The sequence below is a fragment of the Schistocerca serialis genome, chromosome 4 (genome assembly GCF_023864345.2).
Source record: "Schistocerca serialis cubense isolate TAMUIC-IGC-003099 chromosome 4, iqSchSeri2.2, whole genome shotgun sequence".
Classification (NCBI taxonomy): Eukaryota; Metazoa; Arthropoda; class Insecta; order Orthoptera; family Acrididae; genus Schistocerca; species Schistocerca serialis.
The window spans coordinates 678938949-678962323 of NC_064641.1; the positions used below are offsets into that span (position 1 = coordinate 678938949).

The 23375-nt window shown below is 42.8% G+C and overlaps 1 protein-coding gene across 3 annotated transcripts in view; it reads right to left on the reverse strand.

The window, feature by feature from the left end:
* Nucleotides 1-23375, reverse strand: part of LOC126473164 (uncharacterized) — a 125721-nt gene that overhangs the window by 12858 nt on the left and 89488 nt on the right. For 2 of the 3 annotated variants that reach the window (XM_050100037.1, XM_050100036.1), the window contains exons 5-7: nt 21535-21639; nt 8943-9044; nt 2024-2134 (exon numbers count right to left, since the gene is read on the reverse strand). In XM_050100037.1, coding sequence (XP_049955994.1) covers nt 2024-2134; nt 8943-9044; nt 21535-21639 — 318 coding nt within the window. The remainder of the gene's footprint in view (nt 1-2023; nt 2135-8942; nt 9045-21534; nt 21640-23375) is intronic. The other variant, XM_050100038.1, reaches the window with a different exon arrangement.

The following is a 23375-nucleotide window of genomic DNA, read 5'->3' on the forward strand; positions in this document are numbered from 1 at the left end:
GTTTTGAGAAAAAATTATTTTTAAAATGTTCTTATTAATCAAAATTATGAACTGTTTTACTGACATAAAAGAATCTGCCAAAAACTTAACGTTATACCTATTCTAAATTTATGTCATTTATTGATTGCCTACATTTGGATAATATAAGGAGAAATAAAATAAACAAAAAAAGTCACTTACTTAATTTGCAGACCATTTTCTTCTCTACATTTTTCACTTACTAACCCTATCATTATTTTTAATCACCAGGATTCTCATAACACAGCTGTGAAATTTGTATCTTTGTTGTCACAAATACTTGACTGTTTCTTCTAAATACGTTGTGATATCTGAGGTTTTGGTTACTGTGGGACCTGAGATCAGAGCTGTTTCTTTTCAAATACATTTGGATTTCCCTCCTATATTGACATGGGAATGTTACAGTTTCTTGCTTCCAAACATATTGTCTGCCCACTGCTCTCATTGGCTGCACAGTAACAGCAACTGATGTAAACCCTTTCGTTCCTGACATATGTTACAGTGAGCATCGACAACATTGCAGTATGAAACACATAAGTATGCCATTGGCCCCCCTCTGGACTTCTACCGCCTCCTGCAGAAATGAATACTCTTGTTGAGTATGTGTCCAATTTTAAAGTCAGTTCAATTTAACTACAATTGGACTCAAGCAAACTGCAGTTTAAACTTAGTTCATGTTCCTAAAAAGCCAAAGTATGCAACACAGATTTCCCTGGTTGGCAACATGACATAATTTGCTGCCCGCTCACTATTCCCCTCCCAGCACACATCTAATTCTCAGCCAAGCTGGTATCACAGTTCCCCCTCCAACCCTTCCATAGTGCTGTGCAGGAGCAACTGCGAAATACTGACTGCAATATCTTCTAGGGTGCAAACATACTAACAACAACAAGAACAACAAATACAAATAAAAGATCGCAACCACAATTCAATCTAATTCTTGAACTTATGTTCATTCCGCTTTCTACAGATGTCTGTTAGTACTATCTCCATGGCAGATCTCGCTGCTGTAATTTATTCTTGTGACAATAATTGCAGTCTGTTTAATATAATTTATTTCATTTGTTATACATTTCATTCTCAATAAGTTTTCTTTCTTGTTTTACCTGAATGTCAGCATCATGTTCTAAAGCTGATTACATTTTTATCTGGTACTCTAAAACATGAACATGACCTAATTTCTCATTTGAACCCACTCAGTAAATCATTACAGTCTCGCATGATCAAATAAAATATTGATCTGGATTTAGAATCAAGTAATGTTATAACATTTCTGCTTTTGGATGTTATCTTTAGCTTTTCCTGCAAACCTGTTCAAACACACCAAGTGTGTGTAAGATGAAAGAATTTGATGCTATGTCCACCAGTGTTTAAGCATGGTAATAAATAGTTGTAGTGACTAGTTCATAGTTTCTTGCATATCCCTTGCACTATTGCTGTGTGGGTTAAATGTCACGTCAGGAAATCTAGAGCTTGTTCGAAGGCGAGTATCATTTGCCAATCCTGCCCTTCTGAATTCTTCAAAATAAACCTGCATGAGACCAAAGCTTTATCTCTAAATGTAAGACGAGCTCTACAGACTCTATTAAACATTGTAAAAATGCTGCAATAGTTTAATATTTGATTATAAGATGACCCATATTTTTTGAATGAAGAACTGGGTAAAAGCCTTGTCTTATAATCAGGTAAACAGGGAAAGTATACATAGAAAACAAACAGTTCTTATTTATCTTTTATTGCTTATGGCATATTACTATACCAACACTCTAGCATCGACAGAACCTCCCCTAGTTCTTCAGTGTCCTTAATGGAACTAATGATCATTCTGATGCTAAAATAACTGTAATTTACTGTCTACTGATAAAAATCTGTGTCACACATGCTGTGAGTTGTTGCCAAACTATCCCAGAAGTTTGTTCCACAAAGGATAAATAATGAAATAAGCATACAACAAATAATGGGAAAATCAATGCAGAATCAGTGCTACTAGCTCCAAAATACTTACCAAATAGTTTTGTTGCCTGATCACCAGCAAGAGCTACTTTCATCGTCTCTTGGGTCTCATCATATATTTCAAGCTCAACATAGAACATTAACTTCAGAGATTTCTGAGAATCTGAAACAGTATTTATCAAATATACACATACCCTAGAAATAATATTTTCCAATATTTAAAACACATTTTTCTTGTGCTGCATTATGTTTACAGGCGGAAACATTTACATTAGCTCATTTTCGAAAAGTGGTTTTGGTAATACATATGTTGTAGAACTACAGTACCAGAATCACTATAAAATGAGTACCGGAAAAATCCACAGGATACTTGCATCATCATCTTAGTTCTTGTCACAAACTAAATGTAACTTTAAATATGAACAGTGTAGGAGAAAAGGCAGACTGCTACTTACCGTAAAGAAGACACACCAAGTTGAGACAGGAACAATTAACAGACACTCACATATAGATTTTGCCACAGCCTTCATCAGTAAAAGAGAGGTGCACGCATGCACGCGCGCGCGCGCGCGCGCAGGCGCTGCGCGCGCGCGCGCGCCGCGCGCGCGCGCACACACACACACACACACACACACACACACACACACACACACACACACACACACAAGCAAGTGCATCTCACCTCACGCAGATCGACTGCCAATCCCAGCATCTCAGGCTGGAGTGCAGCATCACATGGGATGCAAGCAGCAATCTGGGTGGGGTGAGGAAGGGGAATGGAAATGAATAGTAGTGCAAGGGGTATTGGCAGGGAGAGAGACAAAAGCTGTTTGGCGGAGTGTTCAAGGACTAGATTGTCAACAGACGTAGCGTTGGGAGGTTGTGGGAGCAGGGAGGTGGGGGGGGGGGGGGGGGGGGGGGGGGGGAAGGAACAAAAAAGGAGAGGAGTGGGGAAACATGGGTGGCTGCATTGGCAGAGGGCTGCAAATAAACAGGGTGGGAGATCAGAATTGGGGGGTGGGGGGGAGTGATGGGGCAGAGGGTGGAAACTGTTGGGTGGCGGGTGTGGGAACAGTGTGTTACCTTAGGTTGAAACTGGGATAGTTACAGGAGTGGAGAATGTGTTTTAAGGATAACTTCCAGCTATGCAGTTCAGAAAAGCTGGTGGCGGAAGGGAGGATCTAAATGGCTTGGGTAGTGGAGCAGCCATTGAAATCATGTGTATCAACGATTGTCTGTGCACAACACTGACTTCGTGATGGCGTGAATTGTTGATGCAGCTTCTATTGCCCCAGATTACTTCCTCCGACAGTTATAATTACATTTATTCCTACTGATCTCACTTCACCCTCATCTTGACATATTTGAGCGTTTTGTTGTCCACACCTGGTCCTGCCACATGAACTTTTGATCCTCGATATAACGCATCCTCCACCACCTGTCTTCGATTAATGCAACATACACACTCTCCCATACTTCATTGTACATTATTACCCATGTTTCTGCATGTTTTTAACATATTTGTGTGTCATGTCACATGGTTTCAAGTATTTTTTATGGATCTGTGCATACTTTTGCGTATCTGTTGGGGATTTCTGTGTGTCTTTACATATTTTATATGCATCTTTTCGCTTATCCAGCTCCTTTCACATCATCTATTTTGCCCTTTTCTGCGTCATTCCTATTTCCTTTACATCATTTCTGCCACAATGGACTCTTGCTCCATCTTTCTGCACCAGTTCAGAAGAGTATCCCTCTCCCTAGCTAAAGCTCAGTCCAACATCCTGTTTCTCAAATACTGCCTAAACCATGGAATCTCCCCAAACGGCCTAACTGTAAAAACTTTCTCTGGATACCACCCCCCCTTTCAGTATCACCTACATATTTTCAAATTCCGACAATCCCTTGCCCTCGCAAACCTGTTGCTGCAAAAACACATCTCCATGGCACAGGCATCCCACAACCACCGCCTCTGCTCCCTCCACAAGATACTATTACTCTGCAATCCCTACACCATACATCACAACTCTGACATTGAATCCCTTGCTCTCTAGCACCTAGGGGAGCATTCCAGACACCACTTCTGTAAGTTATCCAACCCGCTGGCAGCCTATTGCTGCCTCGGGGCACCACAATCCAACCCGTATCATATCCACATTGTTTCACCTGATCTGTCCCTCATAGCAGCTAAACCCTGCCTAGCCGACCTTTTCAACTTGCCACATCCTCCAAAACTCCCTACCAACCCTCCACCAAATCCATATCCAGGGCCAAAACATTCCCATAACAGAGTTGTTAACCTCTCCACCAAAACCCTCAGCTCCACAGAAGTTTCAGTCATATACAAAGGCATTATCTTTAGCCCTACACCCAAATTTAACCATGTTAGACTTGTCGAAGACCTACTCTCCTTCTACCGATGGCCACAGTGGAACCACTTCTTTGCCACCAATCCCTCCAACCAAAACCACCCTAATTCCAACACTGAACCCTGCATCTTCCAATTCATATCACCATCCAACCATGATCCTACTCCTGTTCCACCTAACCACCCACCCTTCCTGGAATTCCTTACCTCCAACTTGGCCTCACCATCCTTCCCCAGAACATCAACATTTTAGTAGAAGAAAGAACAGCCACACACAACCTTAAAACAAATCCTGACTTAATCATCCTGCCTAAAGACTACGGTTCTACCACTGTTGCTATGAATCACAGTGACTATCTCTCAGAATGCCTCTGTCAATTATCTGACTCCTCCACCTATAAACTCTGCCAGAGTGATCCCATCCCAAAAGTCCAACACAAACTCCAGTTCCTGCTTAAAGTCACAGGCCCTTCCCAGAATATTTCCTCTGAATCCATTTCCCTCCTCACCCCTATAACAACCCAACCACCCATCTTCTAGATGCCCCCAAAAATACACAAATCCAACAATCCTGGACACACCACTGTGGCTGGTTATTGTGCCCCCACTGGAAGAATTTTGGCCCTCACTTGCCAACACCCCTAACCAACTGCCCGTAATGTAGCCTCCCACATCAAAGACACCAACCAGTTCCTTCACCAATTCTCAATCATCCCCACCCCTTTACCTTCTGAATCCCTACTCATTACTGTTGATACCATCCTCCTATAAACCAACGTCCCTGATGCCCATGGTCTTACCACTATTGAAACTACTGTTACCAACATCCTTCAGTCTCCTAACCTTATCCTAACCCACAACTACTGCTCCTTTGAAGGGAAGGGTATACAAACAAAACCATGGCACAAACACGGGCATCTGCATAGCAGGCTCCTATATAAACCTTTTTGGCTCCTATACAAACCTTTTTATGGGCCATCCCACAACACCAAATCCCTAGTCTGGTTCAAGTTCACAGATGATATCCTCATGTTTTGGACCCAGGGCCAAGACACCGAATCTTCAATCCTTCACAACCTCACCACCTGCTCTCCCATCTGCTTCACATGCTCCTCCTCATCCAGTGTGCAACCTTCTTAGATGTTGATCTCCACCTCTCTCGTGGCTCCATCTGCACCTTTGTCCACATTAAACCCACCAACAGTACCCATATTCAGTCATCTCTTTCACACCAAAAAAATTGCTCCCTTACAGGCTTGCTACCTGGGGACGGCATATCTGCAGTGACGAACTCCCTTGCTCAGTATGCTGTGGGTCTCACCGAGGCCTTCACAGGCAGGCACTATCCCCCAGACCTAGTCTGCAAACAAATCTTCCCCTCACCCCAATCCTCCCACCACTCCCAAAAACCAGCCACAAAGGAGTGTCCCCTTCATCACGCAGTACCACCCCAGACTGGAACAACTGAACCACATACTTCACCAGGACTTTGATTACCTATTATCGTACCCTGAAATGAGGGGCATCCTACCCAAGATACTTCCCACCCCTCCCTAAAGTGGTGATGCCCACCCTACCTCCACAACATCCTAGTCCATCCCTATGACACTCCCAATCCCAAACCCTTACCACAGGGATCGTGTCCCTGTGGAAGGTCCAGATGCAAAACTTGCCCAATCTATCAACCCAGCACTTCCTATTTCAATCCTGTCACAGGTTTATCCTACCCCATCAAGGACTGGGCCACCTGTGAAAGCAATCATCTCATTTACCAGCTCTCCTTCAAATATTGCACAGCTTTTTATATTGGTATGACTGCCAACTCACAATCCACCAGGATGAATGGGCACTGCCAAACTGTGGCATGGACCAGCATGCAGCTGAACATAACACACTTGATTTCAAATGCTGTGAATCACACAATTTAAATCACTTCCCTCATTCCCTGCAGCATCTGGCAGTTAATTTCCTCTTACTGCCATGTGGTCTGGTTCCCAGCACAACAACCTTCCCCATTGCTGTAATAGGAAAAAGACATTGCCTGTAATCTAGCCTCCTACATCAAAGACACTGACCACTTTCTTCACTGACTCTTGACCATCCCCATCCCTTTACCTCCTGGATCCCTAGTTGTCACTGCTGATGCCACCTTCCTACATGCCAACATCCGTTATGCCCAAGGTCTTACTGCTACTGAACAGTACTTTTCCCAACATCCTTGACACTCCAAATACACTACCTCATTCCTCATACACCTTAGTAACTTTACCCTAACCCACAACTATTTCTCATTTGGAGTGAAGTTATATAAACAAATCTGCGATGCAGCCATTGGCACACTCATGGCACCATCCTCCCGAAACACCAAACCTCTAGTCTGGTTCAGGTTCATTGATAATATCTTCATGATCTGGACCCAGGGCCAAGACACCCTACCTCGAATTCCTTCATGACCTCAACACCTCCTCTCCAATCTGTTTCACGTGGTCCTCCTCAACCCAGTGTCCCACCTTCCTAGATGTTGACCTACTTCTTCACTATTATGGCTCCATCTGCACCTCTGACCACATTAAACTCACCAACCACCAACCACTGACAGTACCTGCATTTTGACAGCTGTAATCCCTTTCACACCAGAAAATCCCTCCCACACAGCCTGGCCATCTGGGGGTGGCCTATCTGCAGTGACAAAAACTTCCTTACTCAGTATGCTGAGGTCTCATCAAGGCCTTCAGAGACAGGCAGTATCCTTCACAAACCTAGTCCACGAAAAGATCTCCTGTGTCATTTCCTCTCATGCCCCCAATCCTCAAATGACCACCATGAACCAGCTACAAAGGTGCATTCGCTGTGTCCCAGTGCCACCCCGCGGACTGGAACAACTGAACCACATCCTTTGCCAGGGCTTTTATTATCTGCCATTGTACCCTGAAGTGAGGGACATCCTACCCAAGATACTGCCCACACCTCTTGAAGTGGTGTTCCATTGCCCACCCAACCTCCACAACATCCTAGTCCATCCATATGCTACTCCCAATCCCAAACCCTTCCCACAAGGATCATATCCTAGTGGAAGGCCCAAGTGCAAAACCTACCCAATCCACCCACCCAGCTCGTCCTATTGCAGGGTTTATCCTACTCCATCAGGGACTGGGCCACCTGTGAAAGTAGCCATGTCATTTACCATCTCTGCTGCAATCATTGAACAACTTTTTATATTGGTATGATTACCAACCAGCTGTCAACCAGGATGAAGAGCAAAGTAGACCACCCTGTGGCAGAATATGCAGCTGAACATGTCTGATTTCAATGGCTGCTTCACTATCTGAGGCATCTGGATCCTTCCCTCCACCACCAGCTTTTCTGAACTGCATAGATGGGAGATGGAAGTTATCCTTACAACACATTCTCCACTCCTGTAACTATCCCAGCCTCAACCTAAGGTAACACACTGTTCCCTCACCCTCCACCCAACAGTTTCCACCCTCTCTCTCCCATCATCATCCCCCCCCCCCCCCCCAATTCTGATCTCCCACCCTGTTTATTTGCAGCCCTCTGGCAATGCAGCCACCCGTTTCCCCACTCCTCTCCTTTTTTCCCCCCACCTTCCAGCCTCACAAACTCCTGACGCTGCACCTGTTGGCAGTCTAGTCCTTGCACACTGCACCAAACAACATTCTTCTCTCCCCCCACCCACACACTACTATCCCTTCCCCTTCACCTTCACCTTCCTCTTAACCTTCCCCACCCCCTCCAGATTTCTGCTTGCATCTCATGTGATATTACATTCTGGCCTGAGATGCTGGAGGTAGTGGTGGTGGTTGTTGTCGTTGTTTTTTGTGTGTGTGTGTGTGTGTGTGTGTGTGTGTGTGTGTGTGTGTGTTTTACAGACGAAGACTGTGGCTCACAGCTATATATGAGTGTCTTTTAATTGGGCCTGTCTGCAACTTGACGTGTCTTTTTTACAGTAAATAGCAATCTGTCCTTTCCTACATTGGTGCTATCTGTACTTGGAGTTTCCACTGTTCGACTTTAAATATCAAATTGACTTAATGGCCTCAAAATTAGTGTGGTATGATGTATAGTCCAAAGATATATTTACTGATAAGACAGCAAAACATGACTACTTGGTATTACCAATAGCAGTTGAAGAAGGTGTTTGTTGTGCCACATTGCACTGGCTTCACAGCTGTGTCACACAGCAACCATACTTTGTCCCTGCTGCAAATACTTTATGCTTTAGTTTTTCATCACTGGTTTTTTTTTTTTTTTGACTGGACACACAAGATTATATTTTAGACTTGATTATTTTGTGCAGTGAGAACCACATTACTGTTTCCTGCTGACATTGAGTATAGTATGAAACACTATGTCCAGCCTGATTCAATCTACACATCACAAAAATGAAACTGAAAATATCTTTAGAAACATCAAACAAACAAACAGTTCTTAGTAGTGACATCCAGTATCTTTATAAAGATGAATCAAAAACAGAAAATCCACTTTCTTAAAGGAAGAAATTATTACTGTAAGTCTGTTAATCTATAACAATGTATTAATAGATTACTTTTATACTGAGTGACACACAACCAGAAATACTCACCTACTACACGCCTTGAACACAAGTGATTGGATTCATTCTCATCATGACAGTATTTTTTATGACAATCAACACAGAATTTTATCACCAAATTTGTTGGAGGCCCTGAAAAAAAAAAAAAATAAAGACTACATATCCTTCTACTAATTTTCTTCCTTACCCCCCCCCCCCCCTCTATCACACACACACACACACACACACACACACACACACACACACACACACACAGAGAGAGAGAGAGAGAGAGAGAGAGAGAGAGAGAGAATATATGTAAAAGATTGAAGACAAAATATTTCTTAATTGAAGGTGACCGGTGAGATAGACGTGTTGAAACCTGTATTTTTTAGATTCTTGTGGCTGGCTGACCACTTGTGTAAACGGACAACTACACCATTTTGAAACTCGTGCTACATTTGTTCAATCTTTGTTTAAAGTCTGAGGTAACTGTAGGATTATCAAACAGCAAATAAGGAACTAAAATATGGCATACCACAATTGGTATTCACAAGCACTGCATACTGGTTGTGCCTCTCACTGACGGAGAAATAATATGTGAATTATTATTAATGAATCATGGGGCAATGTCTACTCAAAATTTAATTATGTGATTATGATGTAGAGTACAGCTTATTGTAGTAGTACTCAGACTCTCGTCCATGCACAGCACATCTTCGCAAATATTATAACCACAGTATGTAAGGGTATGGCACAGTGAATTACAAAATTTACACCACTTTCCTCATTGCCTGCCGCATCTAGTGGTTAATTTCCTCTGATTGCCATGTGGCCTGGTTCCCAGCACAACAACCTTCTCACATTGTTGTAATAGGAAAAAGACATTGCCCATAATCTAGCCTCCTACGTCAAAGACAACAACCACTTTCTTTACCGACTCTGCCCCATCCCCACTTATTTACCTCCTGGATCCCTAGTTATCACTGTTGATGCCACCTCCCTATACACCAACATCCCTTATGGCCAAGGTCTTGCTGATACTGAACACTACCTTTCCCAACGTCCTTCACACTCCAAACCCATTATCTCATTCCTCATACACCTTACTAACTTTACCCTAAACCCACAACTATTTCTCAATTGAAGTGCAGTCATGGGCACCCTCATGGCACCCTCCTATGCCAACCTTTTTATGGGCCACCTAGAGGAGACTTTCCTTGCCTCTCAAAACACCAAACTTCTAGTCTGATTCAGGTTCATTGATGACATGTTCACGATCTGGACCCAGGTCTAAAACACCCTGTCTTCATTCCTTCATGACATGAACACCTTCTCTCTCATCTTCTTCATGCGGTCCTCCTCAACCCACTGTCCCACTCTGCTAGATGTTGACCTCCTCCTCCTCCTCCTCCTCCTCCACTATGATGGCTCTATCTGCACCTCTGTCCACATTAAACCCACCAACCACCAACAGTACCTGCATTTGGCAGCTGTAATCCCTTTCATGCCAAAAAATCCCTCCCATACAGCCTGGCCACCTGGGGACAGTGTATCTGCAGTGACAAAAACTCCTTTACCCAGTATGCTGAGGTCTCACTAAGGCCTTCACAGACAGGCACTTCCCTCTGAACCTCATCTACAAACATATCTCCTGTGTCATTTCCCCTCACACCCCCAATCCTCTAACCACCCCAACGAACCAGCCACAAAGGTACATTCTCCTTGTCATCCAGTGCCACCCTGGACTGGAAGAACTGAACCACATTCTTTGCAAGGGCTTTTACTACGTATCATTGTACCCTGAAATGAGGGACATCCTACCCAAGATACTGTCAACACCTCAAAGTGGTGTTCGATTGCCCACCCAACCTCCACAACATCCTAGTCCATCCCTATGCCACTCCCAACCCCAAACCCTTCTCACAAGGATCATATCACCATGGAAGGCCCAGGAGCAAAACTGGCCTAATCCACCCACCCAGCATTTACTATTCCAGTCCATTCATGGGGTTTCTCCTAGTCCATGAGGGGCCGGGCCACCTGTGAAAGTAGCCATGTCATGTACCAACTCTGCTGCAATCATAAGACAATTTTTTTATATTGGTATGATTACCAACCAGGATGAAGAGCAAAGTAGACGACCCTGTGGTAGAAAATGCAGATGAACATGACATGTCTGATTTCAATGGCTGCTTCACTAACCAAAGCATCTGGAGCCTTTCCTCCACCACAAGCTTATCTGAGCTGCGCAATGGAAGTTATCCTTACAACACATTCTCTGCTCCTGTAACTAACCCGGCTTCAACCCATGGTAGCATACTGTCCGTCCCCACACCCTCCACCAAACAGATTCAACCACCTCTGACCTATCATCTCCCCCCATTCTCATCTCACGCGCTGTTTGTTTGCCACCCTCTGCCAACGCATCCGCCCATCTTCCCCTGCTCCTCTCCTCCTTTGCTTCTTTTTTCCCTACCTCCCTGCCCCACAACTCCCAGATGGTGTGCCTGCTGGCATTTTAGTCCCTGCACACTCCACCAGACAGTGTTCGTCTCTATCCCCACCCGTACACTACTATCCTTTCTCCTTCCCCGCCACCTCCAGGTTGCTGCTTGCATCCCGCATGATAGTTGCATTCTGACACGAGATGCTGGAGTCAGTGGTCGAATGGCATTTGTCTCTCTTTTACTGATGAAGGCTGTGGCTGAAAGCTATATGTGAGTGTCTTTAAATTGAGCCTGTCTGCAACTTAACATGTCTTCTTTATGGTAAGAAGCAATCTGTTGTTATTCTAGCAGGAGTTTCCATTGTTTGATTTTGCCAACCTTTCTTCCATCCTACAACACTGTGATCTTTTCCTTTGTTATTCTTCTCTACAGCATTACTTTTCTCAGTGTCCATTCTTTCACTTCTTTCCTGTTTTTATTGACTGCCTTCCAAACTACATCACTTCTGAGCCACACTGTATCAACGATTGTCCGCACAAAACACAGACTTCATGACTATGCTGATTGTTAAAGCATCTGATGCCCCAGATTGTTTCCTCCGATAGTTGTAGTTATATTTATAACTACTGATCCCATCCTGACAGACTGTAGCATTTTGTTTTACCACATCTGCCCGTGCCACATGGACTGTTGATCCTTGAGCTAACCCATCCCCCTCCATCTCTCTTCACTTACTGCAAAACACACACACACACACACACACACACACACACACACACACACACACACACACACCCCCAATAACTCATCCTTTCTTTTCTCCCACATTTCTATAAGTTTTTAACATAGTTGTGTGTATTTTTAAATGGTTTTACACATTTTTACATGTCTGTGCATGTTTTTGTGTGTCTTTACATCTTTTTTTACGCACCTTTATGCATCTTTTTGCTTATCCAGCTCCTCTCACAACCATCAACACCTATTTTGCCCATTTCTATGTCATTCCCATTTCCTTTACACCATTACTGCCACAATGCGCTCTTGGTCCATCTTTTTGCACCAGTTCCCTTGCTAAAACCCAGTCCCACATCCTGATTCTCAAATGCTGCCAAAACCATGGAATCCCCCCAAACAGCCTAACAACTGTAAAGATTCCTTTCTTTGGATCCCACCTCTCTTTTCACAATGACCTACACCTTTTCTGATTCCGCCAATCCCTAGCCATCACAAACCTGGTATTGCAAAAACATATCCATGGCACAGGCATCCCAGAACCACCTCTGCTCCCTCAGCAAGATATTACTACTCTGCAATCCCTACTCCATACACCACATATCTGAAACTGAATCCTTTGCTCTTTGCTCTCCAACACCTGGAGGAGCATTCCAGACACCACCACCGTATTTTATCCAACCTGCTGACATCCTACTGCCACCTTGGGGCAAGACTATGCAGCCCCCACCAAACCCACAGTGTTCCTACTCTTCCACCCCCATAGCAGCTAAGCCATGCCTAGCTGACCTTTTCAACTTGCCACACACCCCCAAACTCCCTACTGACTCTGCACCAAATCCAGAGCCAAAACATTCCCGTAACACTGCTGTTAACCTTCTCACCAAAACCCTCTCCAAAGGCCTCACCTTTAGTCCTACACCCAAATTTAACCATGCTGGACTTGTAAAAGAGCTACTCTCCTTCAACCGATGCCTTCTTTGCTACCATCCCTCCCACCAAAGCCACCCTAATTCCAACACTGAACCCTGCCTCTTCCAGTTCATATCACCATCCAACCATGGTCCTACTCCTGTCCCACATAACCACCCACCCTTCCTGGAATTCCTTACCTCCAACTTAGCTTCATCCTTCTCCAGGTCCCTTCCTCAGAACGTAAACCTTTCAGTAGATGAAAGACCAGCCAAACAAAACCTTAAAACAGATCCTGACCTAATTATTCTACCTGCAGACAAAGGTTCCACCACTGTTATGAATTGCAGTGATTACCTGGCAGAATGCCTCCAATAGTTATCTGATTCCTCCATCCATAAACTCTACCAGAGTGATCCTATCCCAGAAGTCCAACAAAAACCTCCAATCCCTGCTTAAAGCCCCATGACACCCTGCACACCCATCTTCTACATGCTCCCCAAAATCCACAAATCCAACAATCCTGGGCACCCCATTTTGGCTGGTTATTGTTACCTCACTGAAAGAATTTTGCCCCCCCCCCCCCCCAACCAATTAACCGTAATCTAGTCTCCAATATCAAAGACACCAACCATGTCCATCACTGGCTTTTCAACAACCCCACCTCTTTACCTCCTGGATCACTACTTGTCACTTTTGACACCACATTCCTATACACCAACATCCCTAATACCCATTGTCTTATCACTATTGAACACTATCTTTCCCAACATGCTTCAGACTCCAAACTCACTACCTCAGTCCTCATACACCTTACTAACTTTATCGTAACCTACAAGCTACTGCTCCTTTGAAGGGAAACTGTATGTCACCTTCCTATGCCAACCTCTTTACGGGTCACCTAGAGGAGACCTTCCTAGTCTCCCAAATCACCAAAGCCCTAGTCTGGTTCAGGTTTATTGAAGATATCTTCATGATCTGGACTCGGAGCTAAGACACCATATCTTCGTTCCTTCACAACCTCAACACCTTCTCTCCTGTCCGCTCCCTCCCTATGTCCTATCATCTCCTCTCCATTCTCATCTCACACCCTGTTTACTTGCCACCCTCTGCCAACGCAATCGCCTGGCTTTCCCTGTTTCTCCCCTCTCTTGCTTCTTCTTTCTCCACGACCCTGCCCCACAAGCTCCTGATGCTGCACCTGTTGGCATTCTAGTCCCTGTACACTCCACCAGACATCATTCATCTCTCTGCTCACCCACACACTACTATTCCTTCCCCTTTCCTGCCTCCTCTAGATTGCTGCTTGCATCTCATGTGACAGTTGCATTCCAGTCTGAGATTCTGGAGTTGGAGGTCATGTGTGCATGAGGTAAAATTTGGAAATTTGTATTAAGTTCCTATGGGACCAAACTGTTGAGGTCATCTGTTCCCTAGGCTTACACACTACTTAATCTAACTGAAACTAACTTACACTAAGGAAAACAACCAAGGGAGTGCTTGAACCTCTGATGGGGGGGAAGCTGCGCAAACTGTGGCAAGGCACCTCAGACTGCGCGGCTACCCCATGCAGCTGTGCATGAGGTGTGCTTGTTTGTGTGTATGAATGGTGTGTGTGTGTGTGTCTTTTAACTGTGCCTGTATGCAACTTAATGTGTCTTCATTACGGTAAGTAGCAATCTTTTTCCTACACTGTTGATGTTCTGAGTGTGTTGGACTGACTTGTCAGTTTGGTCCAGTTGCTAACTGGTCTGCACAATGTTCGGAGTACACAAAGAATTTTTACCTCTGACTGCATCTGATGTGCACCAGTGATCAAGTTTACCATCAAACACTATAGTAACTCACCAGGCATATTCTGATGCTGGGACTACAGACAGAGAAACAACAAAGGCGCAACCAACATTATTCCTCTCTTTGGATCCATCAGTAATGACTACCTTATAATTAAGGTATCTTCTTAAACTATCAAAGCAATTTCTCTTAAAAATGTAGTCTGTGCAACAGATTGGAAATTTCTTCCAGTCTTGTAACAGAACATTCATGTCTGCGAACCTCAGTTTTGTCAGCTGCTGCTTTAGTCACTCTCTGAATGGTCGCATGGCTCATGCTCTCCACATGGTTACTGGTGATGGTAGTGAAGGTAAGTGATATCAGGGTGTGCTCAAAACTTGCTGCTGTCTCTGCACTAAGAACAATTGCTGCTTCGGCAACTCAGCTGGTTAAAGGGCTGATATACAGGTTCTAGTAGCTAAAGAAATGTTCTCTTGGTGGAACAAGTCAAGTATTTTAAGGTAAGATGATCGTGCAGATCCACAGACAATGCAGCTACCATCTAAGAAAATGAACAAAGCTCTTACAATATGGAACAGACATGTTCTGTCTGTCCTCCAGTTTTCCTGTTTCAGACACTTTGAAATATTCATGGGTTTGAAGCAACTTAATTTCTTATCCTCCAAGCAGGGTAAGTGATCAAAGTTTTTCACGTAATATACGACCCAGAAGTATTACTGTCTCCTTAAAACTGTCTCTTAGTTGAAACTGTGGTCAGAATGAAACAGTACGACTAATAAAACAAATGCATAGTTATGATGAAGCTAATGGTATATTTGAGCATACGACATCATGCACTACAAATTCACAGTTATGATGAAAGTAATGAATAATATACCTTAGCATACGACATCATGGACTTCAGTTCCTGTACTAAAATGTCTCAAGAGATTAATGTGGTTAAAAGAAAACCATAAAAGTTTTGACATGAATGAAAATTAAAAAAAAAAAATAATAATAATATTGCTATCATCTCCCCCCCCCCCCCCTCTCTCTTTCAAAAGAACACACACACACACACACACACACACACACACACACACACACACACACACACACTCGGAGGGAGGGGGGGGAGGGAGGGGGGGGGGGGGAGAGCAAGAGAGAGCACCACTTTGCAGTACATTAAAACCTCCAATCCAAGTGTTTCGGCCGTAGTCTGAACAAGTCACAACATTTTAAAAATAGTTAATATACAGAGTGAATCAGGAGGAAAGGTACATGGTATGATAGGTGATACTACTGGCGATCCTGAACAAAAAACTTCTAATAAACATATACCCTTTTCTTAACCGCCTCCAGGTACACCAATGAAAACAGCTACGAACGAGAAAGGTGCAGGTGATGGTAAATTAAGATACTGTCATGTTATGGTTTGTTTAATTGTGTACGTTTCCTCACAGATGATATTCAAACAGTCCACCGTCAACTTCAATGCATATTGCTGCTCTTGTAGACAGGTGTTGTGTCACCAATCAGAGCTCAGTTTTGCATTCCTTCACTTGGGCACAAGTATGTAAAATATGTGCGAAAAGTTCCTCTCGTGTCCACTCTGCACTTGTAGATGTTGCTCTTCAGCCACCCCCACAAACAGTAATCCAATGGGGTAATATTGGGTGACCTTGGTGGTCAAGCAATGACTCCATGGCGGCCGATCCAACGATCAGGATACCTTGTGTTGATATACCATGTCACTGGCTGTACAGAATGTGTAGGAATTCCAGCATGCTAAAGTACATACGAGCTCATGTTGCCAAAGGGATATCCTCCACACAGTCTGCTAACACATTTCGAAGAAACTCAAGATACCATGTCCCAGTAACACGGTTATCTAAAACAACTGGACCGATGAGTTGGTCATCAATAATACCGCACCACACGTTGACTGAGAAACGTTGTTGAAAATTCGTCTCCACAGTAGTGTGCATATTTTCATTTTCCCATACATTAGAGTTGCGTGTGTTGTTGATTCTGTTGCAGGTAAATGTTGACTCATCAATGAACACAATACATGGAATTATCGCTCACTGGCAATGATCCACCGACAGAATTGTTGCCGGACGACAGCATCTCCTTCATGCAGATGTTGTACACACTGCCGATGAAAGGGATAAAGACCGTGCTCGTGTACTGTGCATATCACTCAAGTTTGTGGAATACCAAGGTGCGCAGCAATTCTTCTAGAGCTAGAAGTAGGGCTGAGTTCCACTACTTGAAGAATGGAGTCAACTTCATTAAGAGTTTGTTGTATGGGACACTCGGAGACAATATTTACACTGGGAAGGGTGTCACACTCATACAATCCATGAAACACCCTGCTATCTGGCACTCTGTGATTTGGAAATCGTTATTGGTATTCTTGCACAGCAGCTCTGGCATTCCCATTGGACAAACCATAGACAAATACTGTGTCAGCATACTCTGCAGGTGTGAAGATCTGTGGCGTTTTCACTACACAAAACTGTATTTGTTGTTCATGTAACATCACTGTAGTGCTGTGCACTGTTGGACTGAGATTTGAGGGAAACAACTGCACCATGTGCAAGTGAATGGTGTATTGACACCGTTAATAAGGATGACACTACACGTTTCCCGTTCCTAGTTGTTTTCATTGGTTTACCCGGAAATGGTTAAGAAAATGGCATATGTTTCTTAGGAGTTTTTTGTTCAGAATCATCAGTAGTATCACCCCCCCCCCCCTCCCCCCTCCAAAGCATGTACATTTCCTCCTGACTCACCCTGTATAGTGCAGATTCCCACTTAAATTTACTGTTGCCCTCGCCTCAAGATATAAAATGCAGTCTATTAAAATAAAATATACTGATAACAACCCTAGCTGGCTGTAAAATGCCCAGTTTGTCCTGCTGAGTACCCATTTTGTCCAGCTTTCTCTTGTGTAGCACTATGTTTGGTGGACATATCAAGATTGGAAAGTTGTCACTGTAGTGTAAATCATCATCCAATTCCTGCTGAGCAGTCCGTAAGTGCTGAAGAGTATAAGGACAGACTGATGGCAGAGAACAACTGTGTGATAGTGCTGAAGTGCACACACTGCTAACAAGTGGCTCCCCGCAACTAAAGACTGATATAGGTGGTAGGAATGCATCATAGAAAAATTAATGGCTTGGCAAAAAGAGGACAGGAGAGTTATGCATAAAGCTAGCAAGAGTCTCTTGGCCAACTAGATAATGAGGTGGCAGAGAAATGTGACACACAGTAATTCTATCTGCATACACACTGTAAAAGCAACTGTTTGTAGGCTGCTGTTGATAGAGGGAAGGAATGCCACTGGACTTATTACGCAAACCTGTGAAGAAATGCACTGCACTTTTTTGGACCTTTTCTATTTCATTTATCAGTTTTATCTGTAATGGATCCCACACTTATAAGAGATACTCAAATATCAGTCAAAAGAAGGTTTTGTATGCTGCTCCTTCATGAACAACCTACACTTTCTGAGGATTCTTCCATAGCCTACACTTCCTAAGGACACTTCTGTCTGGCATCTGCCTTTCCTATGACTATTTTTATGTGGCCATTTCACTTTAAATTGCTCCACATGCATACTCCAAAACATTTAATCAATTTTATCTCTTCCAGCAACTGTTCAGTAATTCTATTATCATACAATAACGGGATTTCCACCTAGTTCTGTAAAATATATTACATTTGAGTATACTGAGGGTTAATTGCCAGTCCCTGCACCAAGTGCCAATACGCTGCAGGTCCTTTTGCATAGTGTTATGACTTCTCTATATACAACAGCAACACCTATGTACAGTCTTCTGGAGCTTCTGGCATTATCCAACAGGTCCTTGGGATCTTTTGCAGCAGTATGCCTGAATAAAATCCTCTCTGTTTTCAAACTGCATCAGTTTGAATAAAGTTTTATTCTATCTGTCAGTCTGGCATTTATTTATATTGTGAACAGCATTGACCTTAAAACACTCAATTGGGGTACACCCAAACTTGTTTTTATGTTGAAAGATTTCTCTCCATTGGACTTGACATACTGTGGTCCCATTGCTAGGAACTCTGCAATCCAGTCACAAAGCTGGTCTGAAGTTCTATGCACTCATATTTCATTCTTTAGGCAAAACTGTGTAACCGTTTCAAATGCTTTCCAGAAGACGAGGAACATGGCATCAACCTGACCACCAATATCGGCCATCTTCTGGGTCTTGTGGATGGACAGAGCGAACTGGTTTCACACAATCATTGTTAGAGGAATCCATGGTGATTCCTACTGTACAAACTTTTGATGTCCAGAAAGGTCGTAATGCATCAGCATAAAACATTTTCAAAAATCTACAATAGATGTCAGCAATAAAGTCCTATAGTTTTGAAAATTGTACCAACCTGCACATTTTTCGCATCAATTGCAACCTTTGTTCCTGCAATAACCTACAGTAAACAGCTGTTAGAAGAGATGCAAGTTCTCTTTTGCATTCGCTATGTAGAACTGTACGGGTATCCCATCAGCTCCAGTCACTGTAGTGATTAGAGAATTTCTGTGTAAATTCTAGAACCACTTAGCCTTCTACCATCTCGAACACATGATATTCTGGATATGAGTGTGGGATGGTACAATCCTACCTACTGCGTGTCACATGTTTGTGTGTGCAGGTTTAAAATCAGTTGTGGAAAGAAAGTAGACGTGGTGGACGAACGGCACCAACAAACACCTGTCGGGCAATCCATAGATGTTTTAGTGTGTGTGTGTGTGTGTGTGTGTGTGTGTGTGTGTAAGGAAGAACCATGGAGTTTATATGCAGCTCTGTGCTTATTGGGTCATTGACTTTTTTTATTAAAACAAAGACAGTTGAAAAAGAACTCTTGACATAAGCTTGCTATAGGCAAGACTCATTTTCTGATTCATATTAAGAAAAGTTATGGTCTCTAAGCCAACTTTCTTTTAACTGTAACTCAATTTGGCCGTACGAGAGACTTTCAGGAAGTTACATATTTATGTGGAAAGTGAGAGTTTTATTGAGTGTGGAGATCAAATACATCGTTAATGGACGAAAAGTAAAGTTTGTATGTCTACCTATTTCATAAGTAGACTGAGTCTAAATATTCCTGTACCTAGCGTTCTTTGACGGGGGAGAAATCTAGAGAGTTTCCAGCAGGCAGCTAGCCAGGAAAGAAGAGTGGCTGCAAGTTCCAAGTAAGCCACCTCGTAAAGATGTGGAAAGGTGGTTTGGGGGAAATAAACTGATACAAACCAGATTAACACTCACACTTTAAGTTGTTTGAATGTTAGATCACCTTACCTTTATTAAGTGATTTTCAATCATGTGGTCACTTATTTCAGTATCTCTCATTTTGACATTTGTGTAATGATTTAAAGGAGGAATCTCAGTTCAATCTTCACCAGTGAAACAATTTTGCAAAGATAATCTAATATTTTGGCCTTTTCTCAGTTATCCTCCTTTTCAATACAATTAGTCACAGAGTGTCTGGCCTGATGGCTTTACCGATTTAACATAAGGTTACAACTTCTTAGGACTTTGTCAGCTTGATAGAATTGTACTATAAAATTCACTTTACACTTCATTTGTTGCCCTCCATGGCTACTTTGGGCTTCATTTAGTTAGGGATGAATTTACAGTGCTGAGGGTAAGTTTGTCTTTGAGGTTTACTTGTTGGGTAGTGGTGAAAATTGCCTTTATGGCAACTCCCCACCACTGCAAGTGCGTTTGCATATTCAGGTGTTTGTGGCAGCTGCAGCTGATAAAGTCTGAACTGAAAAATCCTTTTTTGAAATGATGTTCTGGCTACAGAAGCAAATGACATTAAAAAGCTTGGTAGTTTCTGAACAATGCTTGACAGTTTGTGAACAACGTAACTTGAAAAATAGGGCTTTCACCTTGTGACTTTGATCTCATGGATTTTTTGCTCCTGAATGATGTAATACCATACAAATTGAGTGTCATCACTCAGGACATCTCTTTGTAGTCTTTGTTAACACTTTGTTGTTCATTCATCTGTCATGTGAACAGTCCCATCATTGGCTAAAAACCACCTTCCTGATTCCAACACTTTTGAGGAAATGCAGAATGGCTGATGGGATACAGAATACAGGTCGTAAGGTTCTCCTTAGGAAACACTGTTTTTCAACCTCCACAGTATCACCAGTCTGTCCATCTCTCAACCAAGAGACAGGCTTTCTTCTTATGCAGTCTTAAGATGTGTGTAATGACAATCTGGCAGCTTTGTGGATATCTTGTTTATATGAAGGAGAGACTTCAAGGATGTATAAAATGTCATGTTACACATTAACAGTTAGAAGCAACCACTTCTGTCTATTTCTGTAAAGTATAACAACAACAAATTATGACTAGCACTAATCTACTCAAACTGATAACCCCCTCCCTCCTCCAATAATGAACATGACATGAAGGTAACTTTTTAAAACTACAAACCAAATGATTTCTTCAGGTGTGCAGCTGATAAAAGATACCAGTACTGGATGATGATGTGCACACTGCACATAGATATGTTACTGATTTTTTAGTATCTTCTTTATATCACAATGTGTATCAAATGAAAAATATGAAAAATATTTCACATCTGTGCAGCAATCTAGCACTGTAATGGTCAACATCAAAGTGCAACTTTATACTTCTGTGGAAACTGACCGGCAATACAAAATTTGTACACAATAACTGCATGTTATCTGTAATATTTTTGTTGATCCTTGTGCAAATACAAACCTGATATGGGCGGGTGAATTCCCTTCACCCACGCCTTGACAACATACCGTGTAGCAACTTCCAACAATTCTCCTAAATCTGAAGGCTTGCCTCTTGGAAAATATTCTATGACAAGAAAAGAATAGTAAATTAGTGAGAATCTAACATCTGGAAAACACTGCACAGAATTTCATCTATGGGGAGAACAGAACAGATCAGAACAATGATAGCAATGAGGGAGACAATTGAGGAAGCAATACATATTCACATACAGTTGACAGCTCACATTTATGACAAGGCACTGCTAAATAATGCTTTCCAAAATACTAACTAAGGAATAGGAATAATTTCAAATTATGATTATTGGAGTTGGTAGTTTCCTGTCAAAGAAAAATACAATCTAATACTGAACTAGCAAAGTTTAATTATATTCCTGGAATTAGCTTTGTGAAACACACATCATTCAATATCCAAATGTTTCGTTTTTCATTATGAAAGTGCTAGTCACTTGTCCATTATTCAAAATGGTTCAAATGGCTCTGAGCACTATGGGACTTAACATCTGAGGTCATCAGTCCCCTAGAACTTTGAACTACTTAAACCTAACTAACCTAAGGACATCACACATATCCATGCCCGAGGCAGGATTTGAACCTGCGACCGTAGCAGTCGCGCGGTTCCGGACTGCGCGCCTAGAACCGCCAGACCACCGTGGCCGGCTGTCCATTATTGGTAAAACATGAAGAACCTCTCTCTATTTCAATAGTGAGTGATAAATATGCAGGTCATTTGCTGTAAATTTACACATTGTTATCAGTCAGTGTTCAGAAACAGTGTCAAACAATGGCTGAGGCTTCAGTACTTGAAACAGTGTCAAACAATGGCTGAGGCTTCAGTACTTGAGACAGTAGTGTGTGTGTGTGTGTGTGTGTGTGTGTGTGTGTGTGTGTGTGTGTGTGTGTGTGTGTGTGTGTGTGTGTGTGTGTGTGTGTGTGCGCGCGTGCGTGCGTGCGTGCGTGCGCGCGCGCACACACACCCAGTAGTGAATGTAGACTTTCCCACAGCATATTAACAGATCAAATTCTTGTTGGGTCTTCAGCTGGATCGAACTGTCATCTGCACACAACATTTCCATGGTCCACCTGTAAGGCAATGCACAAACGCTCAATTGTTGCTGCTGCCCCTTCGTGCACGAAGAGTTGCAGTGCCTCCAGTGGTGAATATTGTTAAGAATCGTTAAAAATCATTACTCATAGCTGGCTGATTCAAATGCAGTTGTTTCTCCGTATCTAATAACACAGGATTCCAAGTTTTACTTAACAGGTATCCATTGTTATGGATAATGATATTATCTGTTAATGATTCCAACATATTCTTTTAAAACACAATCCTAGTAACATGCAGTGTTTGCTACCACTTGTGTCTCATTGTATAGCATCCTATGTCCATCTGTAAGACAGTGCTCAGTCACTGCAGATTTGTCAGGTTGTAATAATAGCTTATGGTGATGATGCAACACATCTGTCATTGACGGTACTAATAGTTTGGTCATTGTATATTTTACCACTCACACATGGTATTTTGTAAATGCCAAGCTTCCTCAAACCCGAATCATCCATAACAGAGCCAAGAAGTGCTCTACTCTTAGCTGGCAGATGGAATACACGTGTGATTTCATGTTGCTTCAAACCCTGCCTATCTTGGCAGACATGCTCCCAGAATGTTGAAGGAAAGCCACAGAACTAAAAGTGCCTTCAGCTCAAATCTGTCTGACCGCATAGCTGTTATGATAAAACACGCCCTTAAAATGTTGCAGCTCTTGTGGTAAATTCTCAGCATCCGAGATGCATATGCTCTTTTGA